This window comes from Columba livia, chromosome 20 (genome assembly GCF_036013475.1).
Source record: "Columba livia isolate bColLiv1 breed racing homer chromosome 20, bColLiv1.pat.W.v2, whole genome shotgun sequence".
NCBI classification, from domain to species: Eukaryota; Metazoa; Chordata; class Aves; order Columbiformes; family Columbidae; genus Columba; species Columba livia.
In genome coordinates this window covers 7,354,694-7,367,705 of record NC_088621.1, presented here as the reverse complement: position 1 = coordinate 7,367,705, position 13,012 = coordinate 7,354,694, and the positions used below count along the sequence as shown (strand labels likewise).

Sequence of the window (13,012 nt, the reverse complement as noted above, 5' to 3'; positions counted from 1 at the left end):
GAAGGGAAGTGTCTTTCCCGCGGCGGCGCTTTATGGCGAGTGTCGCGCGGTGCGGCCGCGCAGTGCCTTTGTGGGGCGGAGCGGGACTTTGCGACGCCCGGTGTCGCTTGGCGGCAGTGTGGCGCGGCGGCCGCCGGCCGGGAGCTGACAGGTGCGGCGGGCGGGGAGTTGCTGACTAACCGGGCCGGGCGGAGCCGGGGCGGCGGCGGCCGGGGAGGAGGAAGGAGAAGCGGCTCTATCGAGCCCCGGGTCGCAGCGTCGGCGCCTCCGAAGGGGCTCATGGGGACGGCGGCGAGCCACAGCAGCGAGGAGGAGGAGGAGGGCGCCGAGGAAGGCATGGAGGGGGCGGCCGCCGCGCCTCAGCCCGGCGCTCCCTTCCCGCCCGGCGCCGCCGCTAGCCCGGCGCCCCCGCTGCCGCCGGCCGAGGTGCTGCTGGAGCAGGCCCGGCTGCGGGAGGCCACGGCCCGGCTGCGGGAGGCGGCGCTGCCGGAGCCGCTGGTGTCGCGGCACCACGGGACGCTGGTGCGCTGGCTGGAGGAGCGGCTGAGCCGCGGCGACGAGGCCGTGAGCCTGGAGCAGTTCTGCGAGGTGCTGGAGAGCGTGTCCCGCCTGGCCGCCGGCTCCCGCGGGGAGAGCGAGGAGGTAAGCGGGACGGGGAACCGGCCACACCCCGGGGGTCTGCCCGGTGAGGGGGGGGACGGGGAGGGATCCCCTGAGTGCTGCGAGGGGCGAGTCTCCCTCGGCCCGGGGTGGGGGTTCCCGGGTCTCCCTCGGCCCGGGGTGGGGGTTCCCGGGTCTCCCTCGGCCCGGGGTGGGGGTTCCCGGGTCTCCCTCGGCCCGGGGTGGGGGTTCCCGGGTCTCCCTCGGCCCGGGGGGGGTGTTCCCGGGTCTCCCTCGGCCCGGGGGCGGTTCCCGGGTCTCCCTCGGCACCGGTTCCCTTCCGGGCTCCCGGTACCGGCGGCCGCTGGCACGACCGTGGTGACCCCGGTCAGCCCATCCAGGTAAGTGGGACAAGGCTGGGCCGGAGGGATCTGCAGTTAGGGTGGAAAAGTGACTGTTCCTACCGATAGGCAGCCTGTCAACTCAGAGATATCTTCTTTTTTTTTTTTTTTATTTATTCCTGTTTTCAGTGATCATGCTCAGCAGGCAGTTGTGAATAAAATGGTTATTCACAACCGTATTTCTGCTAGTGCGGGTGGTGGTAGCACAGGTAGGAAATCCTATACAGTTCCTCTGAGGTAATTCACACTGATATCAGCAAGTCAGAGTTTACCAGGCTTAATTTTGTTGTCGCTTTTCAAACTCAGCAGAGAAACTGTCAAGTATCTCGTTGGTGTCTCAACACTAATTGTAAAGCAAGAGTTTTGGAAAAGTTGTAGGAAAGTAGTGTAACAGATTTCCCCCTCCACAGACAGAAGGTCTTAAGGTTTTAGTGGTAAAAGTTACAGTTTCCTTTCTGCTGTGGGAAGGGATATGGGGAACTTCACATCTAGAACATTTTAACTTTATTCTTTAGCCAGCTCATCATATTGGGAATGTCACACCCAGTTGAGAAAGCGGTTGTGTCTGAATTTGTTACTGCCTGCAGTTCTGAGTCTCACCGGTGCCTTCCCTCTGCCTTTGGGTTGCTCCCGAGGAGGAGGAATTCTTGGTACACTGTTAAATCACACATGTGCTCCTTGAAATAAGTGCTGACATGTTAACAAGGCTACTGGAGATTGGGAAGAGATTAATTCTGTTTCACAGATAGGCATGTTTACACCAGACTGGTTTATGTAGCTTGCTAAAATACGGTCTGCATTTCCAGTTCTTTTGTGAGAGCCAACAACGAGCACTTCGTTTGTAAGGGCCATAAGGGTGAAATTTGTACAGCAGGGTTCTTTCTGTCCGTATAAAAAACGGAGCTTTGCGGGCTGCAGAAATATTTTGGGGATCGTCTGCATTGCGCAGCCTCCTCTGCATAAAGAGTATAGGGTTGGGATCATTTTTTTCCTGCTTTTGGGAGTGGGGAAAAAACTTGTCAAAGGATTTGTCATGGTACAGATATGCGGTCACATCTTGTCTATTCTGTGAAACAGATGTCGAGAGTTGCATGGAAAACTTTGATGTCATTGTTTCTGCAACTGGCACAGGCCCGTGAGCTGTAGCGTTTTAGATTTCCAGGATGTATTTTACACTGATGAGGAGTTGGTTCGTGGGCGGCAGGTCAACAGGTTTCACTTTTTGGTGTTTCCAGAATCCTGTCTGACACAGACTACATTTTAATCTGCCTGAGCCACATACTTTGAGTGCTTTATGGCAGAATGAGCCTCTATTTAAACAAAATCAATTTTCTAGGTAAACTGAGTCATTTTTTCATTCATTGGTGCTTCAGCAGCTATTGTGTAATGTATCCAACTTTTGCTTGAAACATTAATGCTTCAGTTCTACTGAGAGCAAAGGATGACATACGGTTTTCCTAAGTCACACTTTGGATGTTTGTCCTGCTGTCCAGTTCCTGAGCTGCCTGTGAGATGAGGGGGTGATTTTTCCATGTGCTGTGTTTCCCAGCGACCACCAAATCCATCATTTCCCAGGAAAGATGTTTATTTTATATTTCTGCCTGTTTGGGGTTGAAGTGGGTAGGAAGTGTGTGGCCTTGATGCTTTTACTTAGGAGCAGAACACAGCTGGGTTGCGGTAAAGCTGTTACTGCAGTTGTACCATGTCCCAATCACGAACACAACTCGAACACTCTGAATACAGGTTTGCATACTGATTTTTAAATTTTTTTCCCTTTTTTTTGGTTATACCCCCATTGCACAAGGCAGCCTGTTTGAGCAGTGGAAATTGTGGATGCTTTGTGTCAAATATGGAGTTAAAATTATAGCGAACAGTAATAATTTCAGAGTTCTAGGGTTGGTGCAATCTGCTGAAATCATAGGGAGAGTTTAGAATAAAAAAATACAGCATTGAGATGCAAAGAAAAGCATATAAGTGGTAATCTCTTCTTATGTGAAAGTATAAGAAATCAGATTAAGGCAGCTATTGGCAGATTCAGCCTTCTCATCCTGCGTGTGCTTTGTTTTCACTGGTAACATCACCAAACTTGCTCGCTTCTTCACTTCGTATTTTAGGAATGGCACCATTTGACTTCAAACGAGAGGAGGAGAAGTCGTAGTGGCAAGAGTGATGTGGTGTGAAACTGTGCATTGAGTTGTTTGGGCAACTGAGTCACCTTTGTTAAAATTAATTCCCTCTGTATTGTTGTCCTCAAGCAAGGGTCTTGGTTTTTTTGCTTCAGCGTCTCCCTGATGCCAGCACTGGTCATCTTTGCTGCTAGGAGGAGTTTGTTTTAAAGCCGATCGTTGCCAGCGTGGGTTCAGCTCTGTGTTTCACAAGAGCGTATAGAACTGCTGCGCTCAAATTCAGCTCTCTGCCGCAGAAGTGAGTTGGAGCTTTAGTCGGCTAAAATACGGCATTTCAGTTCTGTTGCCTGCTGAGGACTTTGTTCTCGTTTAAGTGGTGTAATTATGTCATAGTTAATTGGGAGGTTATTTTGATCTAATTATGTTGGATTATTTCTCTCTAGGGTAGTAGTTCTGATGATGTATCAAGTTTGATACACAGGGAGCAAACCCAGATATGAAAGCATAAGCTTCATCCCAAACAACCCTGATTTCTTGGCTCATTTGCCATGAATTCAATACTACGGAGGAAGAGATTATTTTGATTTTTTTGTTTAATGGTATTATAATGTTTACTGCTACGGTTTCTATGAAATACCTTGAATTTCTGCTTGAAGTAAATGTGCTGAAATAAATGTTCTTTTTTTGTTCCTCCTCAGGCCTTTGCACAATTTGATGCTGAAGGAGATGGCACTGTAGATGTGGAGAATATGCTGGAGTCTCTCAAGAATTCTAGTGGAGCTAATCTTCAAGGGGAGCTTAGTCATGTAATCAGGCAACTGCAAGCTTGTTCACTAGTTCCAGGTATGAGAACAGTGACAAAACAAATGGATTCTCAAGTCCTGCCCTGTATAAGGGGTGCTGCTTCAATAAATTGCTTTACCGGTGTTGCTTGTCCTAGTCTTACCAGAAGCAAATTCCAAGTCTTTCTCGCTTCTGTAGCATCAAACAAGTGAAGTTGCTGTGAATTGAAAATTTCCCATAATTACATCCAGCTAACTTGCTTTGATAAATAACCAATATTTTCTTCTCTGTGTGACTGGGGAGCTTCTTATCCTGGTTTGGTTTATCTCATAGACACAAACCAGTTTCTCGCAAACTCTTGGTGAGTGCCCAGCTAGTGCAGTCTTGTGCTTGGGAATGGGAGGAAGAAATCCTCCGTTGAGTCTTTTTCAGAGGATGAGTCATGTACTTTATTATTATATTGTTATTTAGCATTGGAAATCCTGCTAGAATGTAATTCGTGTTTTATAGCGTATAGTTTGGAAAGCGCTGGTTTCTAGAATTTCATTTTTGGGATAAGTCTCCGTTACTGATTTTTCCCTCCAAGCTGTTGAGAAGTGGCTGAAGGGGATTTGGAATGTGGTTCCAACATTTGCTCCCATGCTTAATTTGGATTTACCTTGTAATAAGGTGTAGAGGGAAAAACGGTGACCTGGTCAAGTCAGGTGTTGCAACAAAGAGAAAAATAATGTCTCTTTCTAGGTTTTATTGATATATTTTCTGAATCAAAAGAGTGTCTTGGTCTTCATGCTTCAATGATACTGAGATTCTTGCATCGGAATCGGATTTCTAGTACTGCCATCCCTTACCCAGTGCTGGAGTACTTCAACAATATCTGCACTATGCGCTCCTCTGTACTGAAGGATTCTTTAGATCGACTTCTTCTGAAAGAGAGAGGTATGTAATATATATGTATTTTTTTTTTCAGGATGGCATTGTAACCATAACTTGAAGATAAAATAAAAAAACATATTTTCTGTTTAATGTTTAGTCTTTAACAGACTTGACTTTTGATGTACTCGGTGCTCTGCATTGGGGAGGCCACACCTGGAGTATTGTGTTCAGTTCTGGGTCCCTCAGTTCAGGAGAGAGATTGAAGTGCTGGAGCGGGTCCAGAGAAGAGCAACAACACTGGGGAAGGGACTAGAACACAAGCCCTATGGGGAGAGGCTGAGGGACTCTATGATAAAGTGATTATAAAGGTATAACAATTCTCAAAACAAGCAAAAGAACAATGTCACAAGTGATTTCTTTTCTTTGCAGAATACCCCAGTGACTTGAATGGGAATCAGGAGCTGGACAAGCTGAAGTCTGTCACAAAGTGCTATACTCACATCGAGACCTCATCCAATTCTGCTGATATTGATAAGATGACAAATGGAGAAACTACGTCTTTCTGGCAGTCGGATGGGAGCGCTCGCTCGCACTGGATACGGTGAGCGACACAGCAACACACAGCCAGTTTTGGGGTTGTTAGTCCTTGCGTTTTTCAGCCAGCGGGGTGTAATTGAAACAAATGGTGAAATTAATGAGTGACAGATAAATATAGTTGAAAGCAGAAGTCATTAATCTCTGCCTAAAGTTTAAAGGCCTACTCACCAAGTAGAAGCATTCACCTGTAAAATGCACGTGTCTCCCAGGCTGACACGTTCCCTTGTTGGGTAGCTAAGCTTTCCACACTGTATTACAGACACAGTGGTTAGTACTTGAATAGAAGTGCTTTGCCACTGTCTTGAAAGTTCCGTGAAGCAGAAATGCCCCACGAAGCAGAAATGTTTAGTGTTTTTTCAGTAGTAGATCTAAGAACATATGCTTAAAAAAAATAGAAAGATCTCATTTTGGTCATTATTGACCCTACATTTTTATTCCTGAGGAACAAATTCTCAGCTGAAAAGCTGACCAATAGAATATTCTGCGGTCTTATTGTCAGAGGTGACTGTCTTTTCCGTCAATTCCAAGTTTTCTAACTCGTCCACCGTGATATGGGGTTGGTAATGCATGTGAAGCATTAGGTAGTTTTTGGTGCATTCATTTGTGTTTGTAGAAGTGAAAACTAGGTGAAGCCTAGCTGCAAGTGAAGTGCTCGACTTCTCTTTGCAAGAACTGTTTTATCTTCTTTGCTTTGCAGTTTAAAGATGAAACCAGATGTTGTTTTGAGACACCTGTCCATCGCGGTGGCAGCGAATGACCAGAGCTACATGCCGCAGCAGGTGACAGTGGCAGTGGGACGCAATGCCAGCAGCCTTCAGGAGGTCCGAGACGTTCACATTCCCAGCAACGTCACCGGCTACGTAACGCTGCTGGAAAACGCGAACATTAGCCAGATGTGTGAGTCAACAGAGATACTGCTGGTGTATCATTTTATTGCTTTTTCGATGGTGAAATGTTGGGTAGATCATAGAGTGATGTGTTGAAAACTCACTCATTAGAGCAGAGACTTTTGACCTCATCCTTGGGTCAGAGAAATTGTTTTAATTGTAGTTTAATTTCTAACTCATAAGAGAGTCTTCTGAGTCTTTCTCATGGCATCTATAACATGGGCTTAAGGGTTGAATGGCTAAGGATGCAGTTTTAGCCTCTCAGTTTGAAGACACGGTGCAATATTACACTATCTTTGCTTGCAAAGTGAAAGCATGTGTTGGATAATAGTATCTAGCAAAATATCTGCTTCTGAGCAACTTTTTTTGGTAGAAAAACTCTGAAGTTGGTCAGATGATTTCTGTCAAGCAGGTTTTATGCTCAGGTTTTGTAAGCAGTGTTATTTTTGAGTCTGGTAGATCTGTGGGTGCTATACTGCCATCAGAGGAAAGCTGCTCCTTCCTAAGATGGTTTCTGCAGCTGCAGAAGTTCTGTCCCTTCAGTTCAAATAGATGCTTTTCACCAAGTGGAACTTTCACTGCCGCAGAAGCGGGCAGCAAGGATGTTGTTCCTCAGAAGTAACTAGGACTGTGTCAGCTATGCAAAATGGACAACTTACATGAAAATTTGTATGTAACTTAAACATTTTAGGCTTTACTCCTTTTTCCCTCTCTTCTCCACTACCACTCCCAAGATACTTCCTATGTATGCAGGTAAAAAGGTACTGGTGAAATAATCTGTAATCTTTTTTCCACTTTGAGGGTCTTTTACTACTTTTTTTCCTAATTTCTCACTGTATAATATGTCATGGACCACATAGGCCATTTAAAGGCTAAATTTTCCAAATCGTAGGGTGCATGGTGAAGAAACGTGTGTATAGTTGTCCGTATGTGGGAGTACTGTTATACATTTGCTGCTATTTTCCTAAGAGCTTTCGGAGGAATTATTGTTTTGGATATCTGGATTCTTCTAGATCTAACCTAGCAGAAGAAACGGGGGAAAAAATGTCTATTTTGTGTTTTGGCAGACGTACAGATAAACATCAAGCGTTGCCTTAGCGATGGCTGCGACACCAGAATCCACGGGCTCAGGGCTGTGGGGTACCAGAGAGTTAAGAAGGTGGGCGTCTCTGTGTGCGATGCTTCTGCTATCTGGTACTGGTCTCTGCTGACCTCTCTGGTAACAGCTTCCATGGAAACAAATCCAGCATTCGTTCACACTATTCTGCAGAATACTCAGTAAGTACCAAACTTCCATGGTGTGCGGTATTTTTTTTAAATACTTCTAGTTTTACTAAATTAATCTACCTTGTCTAACTGGTTTCCACTCCCTCCATTAAGGTGTTTAAGCTTCTTGGTTATCACACTGTTTAAATTTGGTATGTCTCTTTAATCTATTTGCACACACTGGAACAACTGTAATTCTCCTACTTGTTGTATCTAATCTTGTTGTTAAGCTGTGACTAAATGGACACTTCAAAATCCATTTTTCACCTATTTACTTGTAATAATTTTGAGAAGCCCAAAATTAATACATTTTCTTGGTTAACATTGTAGATTGCAAACATTGAATACCTCCCACTTATGACTGGAGCTTAATTTAGCTTTCTTTTCAGCAAATTTTTGCCTGCGTAATGCCTTGTTATGCATTCTATGGGGATATATAGTATCTCTGTAGATGTTTGCTTGTGGTCGTTGCTGTTTTCTGGGTAACGTTTCCTGGTTTGGCTGCCAAACGCTTCTGCTCGATGACTGGAAGGATCAGAATCCTAATAAAATTGTTACACATCAGCTTTTATAGAGCTTAGTTAGCTTGATGCCACCGTGCTGAAGAGCGCTGCTGTCATTAGGTTAATGAATGCTGCAGGCTAAAGTCCATCAAGCCTATCTTTTAATTTGCATGATCTATGAAACCTCTTTTAAGTTTAGATAACTTTATACATGCTCGTGTCTGAGGAAAGCTCATGTTCGCAAGCTTTGCTAAAACTGGGAGCCGTCAGTTTTGCTGTAGTTCAGATATTTTTTTAGAAATATAACATGAATACTGAGCTTAAATAGTAAATAATAAAGCTTAAAAAAGTTATAATGGAGAAATCTTGACTATAAATATGCTTTCAGGAATTATAAATGCAGTGTTTGGAATGATAAAGCACACTTTACTGTTGGATAGAGTGAATTTGAAGCTGCTTAAGAATTTCTGTTTTCAGGGGTGATTACGTTATCTTCAGAAATCAAAAATTCTGATCTGAGCTAACAAGTTTCTCTCCTGGTTTCTGTAATTGTTCTGAAATAATTTAGAAGCAATTTTCCCTTTACTAACAGGCTCTTTGTTCAATTCAAATAATTTAAAAAGAAGCAGCGCTTGGACTCTAAGCTATTTCAGATCCTGTCACAGGTTTAATTCAAACCCCCTTGACCTATTTCTCTCAATAAATCTGAGATTATGAGACTAGATTCAAGATCACCCAGCAGTTGCTGAACTTTACCTGCCTAGAAAGCGATCCCATTTTTACCTTTTGAAGACGTTCTTTGTATAAATAGGTTTTCTGCACTCGGAAGCTATTTGTAGAGACCTCCTCACAAAAAGCAGGGAGATTCAAGTGTCTAATTCATTGTAGAAGGCTGTTTTTTCTGATTCTGTCTGGTTTGCTGATGTTATGTTCTGTCCTTTCCACTAGGAAAGCATTGCAACACATGCCACCTCTATCCCTAACACCAGGCTCTACAGACTTTTCGAGCTTCTTATCTCCCAATGTTTTGGAAGAAGTAGATAGCTTCCTTATAAGAATAACAAGGTGAGTTTGCATTGATGTACATTGATATGGTTTAGAAGAATTCGTATAGCAAATCTGTTTCATTTTTACTCACCTGCTCTTTTTTACTATCTTGAAAAATTCAAAGATGTTAAGAAACAGACATCTTAGATTTTTCCACGTGAGTATTATTTGCCTTTATTTATAAACAGTGTGTCCTGAATTTTCTGTTGTTTTTTTTCCCTCCCCAGTTGTTGTACAACTCCAGAGGTTGAACTTACGCTCTTGGCCTTTGCGTTGGCCCGGGGGAGTGTCGCTAAGGTGATAAGTTCCCTTTGCACCATCTCTGATCATCTGGACACTCCGTACAAGGCTTCATCCCTTATCTCTTCCATGGCCACAGTTAGACAGAACCTGCTCTATAAATACGGTAAATTAATAATAATGGGATCCATTACTGTACATACATTAGACAATATGCAGCTTTCTGAGTTATTTTACTTGTACTGCCGGGGTGTAAAGTTGTACAAGATGTCCAAATTAACAGCCGTCACCAAGAAGATAATCTGTGAAGCTGAACTGCACTAAAAGTTGATGATTAGATCAGCTTTCTATAATTTAAGGATTGAAGCAGGTGGCATCACCTTGAGGGAGCGAACCTGAACTCTGTATTAATAGATAGTGGCCCCTATATCATGATGGTGATAGTGTTTGTGTAGTATAAAAGGCAAATGGCACCAAGTATTTTTATTCTTCCAGCAACATGCTTTTTTTTGTGTCTTTAGCCTCACTTAGTGGTCCCTCTTGCAAACATGCACAAATTTAATGTGTATTTTAAATGTAACGTCACAGACATCTATTTACAGTTCTTCTATTTTCACTTTTGTAAATTAATCTGAGTACGTCCCAAGCGTAGAACTGTGTGCGGTCTGGCATAAGGTGGTAAGATTTTTGCTGTATTGATTGTACTTCTTTGATAAATCTCTCTTTTCTCAGGTATCAACTTCTGAGATTATCATTAGTCTCTCATGAAGAATTTTTCCCCGTGTTTGCCTTGCAGTAGGTTTTGTCAGGACTTCTTGGATCGTGCCGAAGAGCACATGAATTATTTTATAATTTTTTTAATCAGTATTTACTTTCAAAAGTTTGGAAAATTGGCTCATTTTTCCCAGAGTAGCTGCTGCTTTTTGTCAGACAAGAGTGGTATTTCATGTACTATGAACTCCAAATCGTGCAAACAGTTAAAAGAACATTGGTTGTCATGATTTTCATTGTCTTTCTGTTGATATTTAAAACTTTAGCTATAATAGATTACCGTAACTCTTACATTCCAGTTTCTTCCTCCTTTTTTGTCTGACAATGGTTGAAAGCTCTTAGTATTGTAATTTTTTTTTTCATTTGTTTCCTGTCTGAAGAACTTAGCTGGAAAATAGGCTAATTCATAATTTGATAAACCTGTTGATTTTCTTATTTAGGAAAACCATTACGACTGACTTTGCAAGCATGTGATGTAAAGGGAAAAGAAGATAAATCAGGGCCTGAAAACCTCCTTGTGGAGCCATGGACTGGGGATGGTAAGAGCCTGGATTTAAAATCCAGAATATTCAACCAGACACAAACGCTGTCAGCAAGGCTGTGGTGCTCTTCTGTGTATGTTTATACATATTGGGTCATACTCAATAGTTTAATGGCAGGGAATCACAGAATGTCAGGGGTTGGAAGGGACCTGGACAGCTCATCCAGTGCAATCCCCCCATGGAGCAGGAACACCCAGATGAGGTTACACAGGAAGGTGTCCAGGCGGGTTGGAATGTCTGCACAGAAGGAGACTCCACAACCCCCTGGGCAGCCTGGGCCAATGTCTGTCACCTTTACTGAGAAGAAGTTTCTTCTCAAATTTAAGTGGAACCTCCTGTGTTCCAGTTTGAACCCGTTATCCCTTATCCTATCATTGGTTGTCACCGAGAAGAGCCTGGCTCCATCCTCCTGACACTCACCCTTTAGATATTTGTAAACGTTAATGAGGTCACCCCTCAGTCTCCTCTTGTCCAGCTCCAGAGCCCCAGCTCCCTCAGCCTTTCCTCACACGGGAGATGCTCCACTCCCTTCAGCATCTTTGTTGCCCTGCGCTGGACTCTCTCCAGCAGTTCCCTGTCCTGCTGGAACTGAGGGGCCACAACTGGACACAATATTCCAGGTGTGGTCTCCCCAGGGCAGAGCAGAGGGGCAGGAGAACCTCTCTGACCTACTGACCACCCCCTTCTAACCCACCCCAGGTACCATTGGCCTTCCTGGCCACAAGGGCCCAGTGCTGGCTCATGGTCATCCTGCTGTCCACCAGGACCCCCAGGTCCCATGGATTTATGGATGTCCAGATTGCCTAGCTGCTCCCTAACCCAGTCCTCATCAGCCGAGGCAAACTCCTCCATTGTCCTGCCTTCCTCTGGGGCCTCAGCGGTACGGGGCTCCTCAGAACAACCTTCGGCAGAGTAGACAGAGACAAAGAAGGCATTCAGTAACTCTGCCTTCTCTGTATCTTCTGTCACCAGGGCACCCACCTCGTTCATCAGTGGGCCTACACTGCCTCTGGTGTTAGTTTTATCTGCCAGGAAGGTCTGTTAAAAACCCTACCATCAAAACAATATGTAAATTCTGGTTTACAACAAGGTAGATTTCCCAGGAGCCAGTTTATTGTCAAAACAATTTTTAAAAAGATTGGATTTTAGGGAGAATTATTGATACTCTATGTGGAATTCAGCAATAAACTGTCACAAAGAAAATAACCTAAGAGGACATTTTGTGGGTTGAAGTCATGAATCATTCACTGCTTTCCCAAATATTGATGGGAAGATATGGTAAAAATCATTGACATTTTTACTGACTGCACACTCCTATTAATTCGCCTTTAAAGCCTGTCTTTGTTAATGCAATGTTTTTATCTACTGGATAAAAACTAAAGAAACAGATTTGTGTTTCTTGACCTCCTCTTTAAGTGAAATGCCAACTAGTCTTTTCTTCAGAAAATCTTGTATTGTCTTGTGCAGTGCTACTGGTAAACAAAAGCTATTACAATAGAAAATTGGGCACATTCTAAATGTTTGTTTTTACTTGTCTCTTACTCATTTATTTAGAAACGTTTACTAATGAGCATTGCCCTAGAAAAGCGTTCTGATTTGTGTTTGCCCCCCTTTAGTGTTCTCTTCCAACCAGCTTGCACTAGCAGCCCTTCCAACCGCATTCTATTCCCACTCCTGCTTTAGGTTTTCTGACAGAAACTGGGAAAACTAGAGCAAGTATCATTCTTTCGACTGGAACCGAATCTTCATTTCAAGTGACACAAATTAGAATAAAGGTTAGTAGTTCCTGTGTGCTTTTGAAGTAGAACACTTGCTTTTTCCCTACTGGTAGAAGTTGAATTAGAACATTTTTCTTGTATGAACTGAAATTTTAAATTGATTATGAAATAGTGTTATTTTAGGGCTTTGCTTTGGTGTAGGTCACAAAGAACGTAAGGAAGGGAAGGTCTTAAATTGTTCCAGGCATGTAGTAGAGACTTTTCTTTTATATTGCTTTAGTCTATATGTTGCCACATACTCAAGATAGTGACGCTAAGGTGTATGGTTTCTCTTTAAAGGGTATGGATTTATTTCTAAGATCTTATCTTTAAAATAATTTTTCAAATAGCAAATTTCAAAATATATAACGTGTGTTAGATTAAATGTAGAGTTTTTCCAATTCTTTTTAGAGACATCAGTGTAAGTTGAACACCTGATGTGATTTTTATCTGGTTTAAAAGCAAGATTTTGTGATTCGATCTTATGGCCAGGACAAAACTTCAGTGAGATTTCTGCAGCTGAATTTATTTATTTAAGGCAAAGCAGTAGTTTAGTTCCTGGAAGACGGATGAGTATTTCAGTGTCAAGTAGGATAAAACATGGATGGATTTCTAGTAA

General features: G+C 43.2%; 1 protein-coding gene across 2 annotated transcripts in view; it reads left to right on the top strand.

Annotated features, from left to right (window-relative positions):
* The first annotated feature begins 107 nt into the window (after positions 1-107).
* ZZEF1 (zinc finger ZZ-type and EF-hand domain containing 1) overlaps positions 108-13,012 on the top strand; it is a 58,101-nt gene continuing 45,196 nt past the window's right edge. The window contains exons 1-10 of one of the 2 annotated variants that reach the window (XM_065037152.1): positions 108-642; positions 3,826-3,970; positions 4,652-4,846; positions 5,213-5,384; positions 6,078-6,277; positions 7,335-7,545; positions 8,985-9,101; positions 9,311-9,489; positions 10,535-10,633; positions 12,320-12,411. In XM_065037152.1, the coding sequence (XP_064893224.1) occupies positions 280-642; positions 3,826-3,970; positions 4,652-4,846; positions 5,213-5,384; positions 6,078-6,277; positions 7,335-7,545; positions 8,985-9,101; positions 9,311-9,489; positions 10,535-10,633; positions 12,320-12,411 (1,773 nt within the window). In that variant the 5' untranslated portion in view covers positions 108-279. The remainder of the gene's footprint in view (positions 643-3,825; positions 3,971-4,651; positions 4,847-5,212; positions 5,385-6,077; positions 6,278-7,334; positions 7,546-8,984; positions 9,102-9,310; positions 9,490-10,534; positions 10,634-12,319; positions 12,412-13,012) is intronic. The other variant, XM_065037151.1, reaches the window with a different exon arrangement.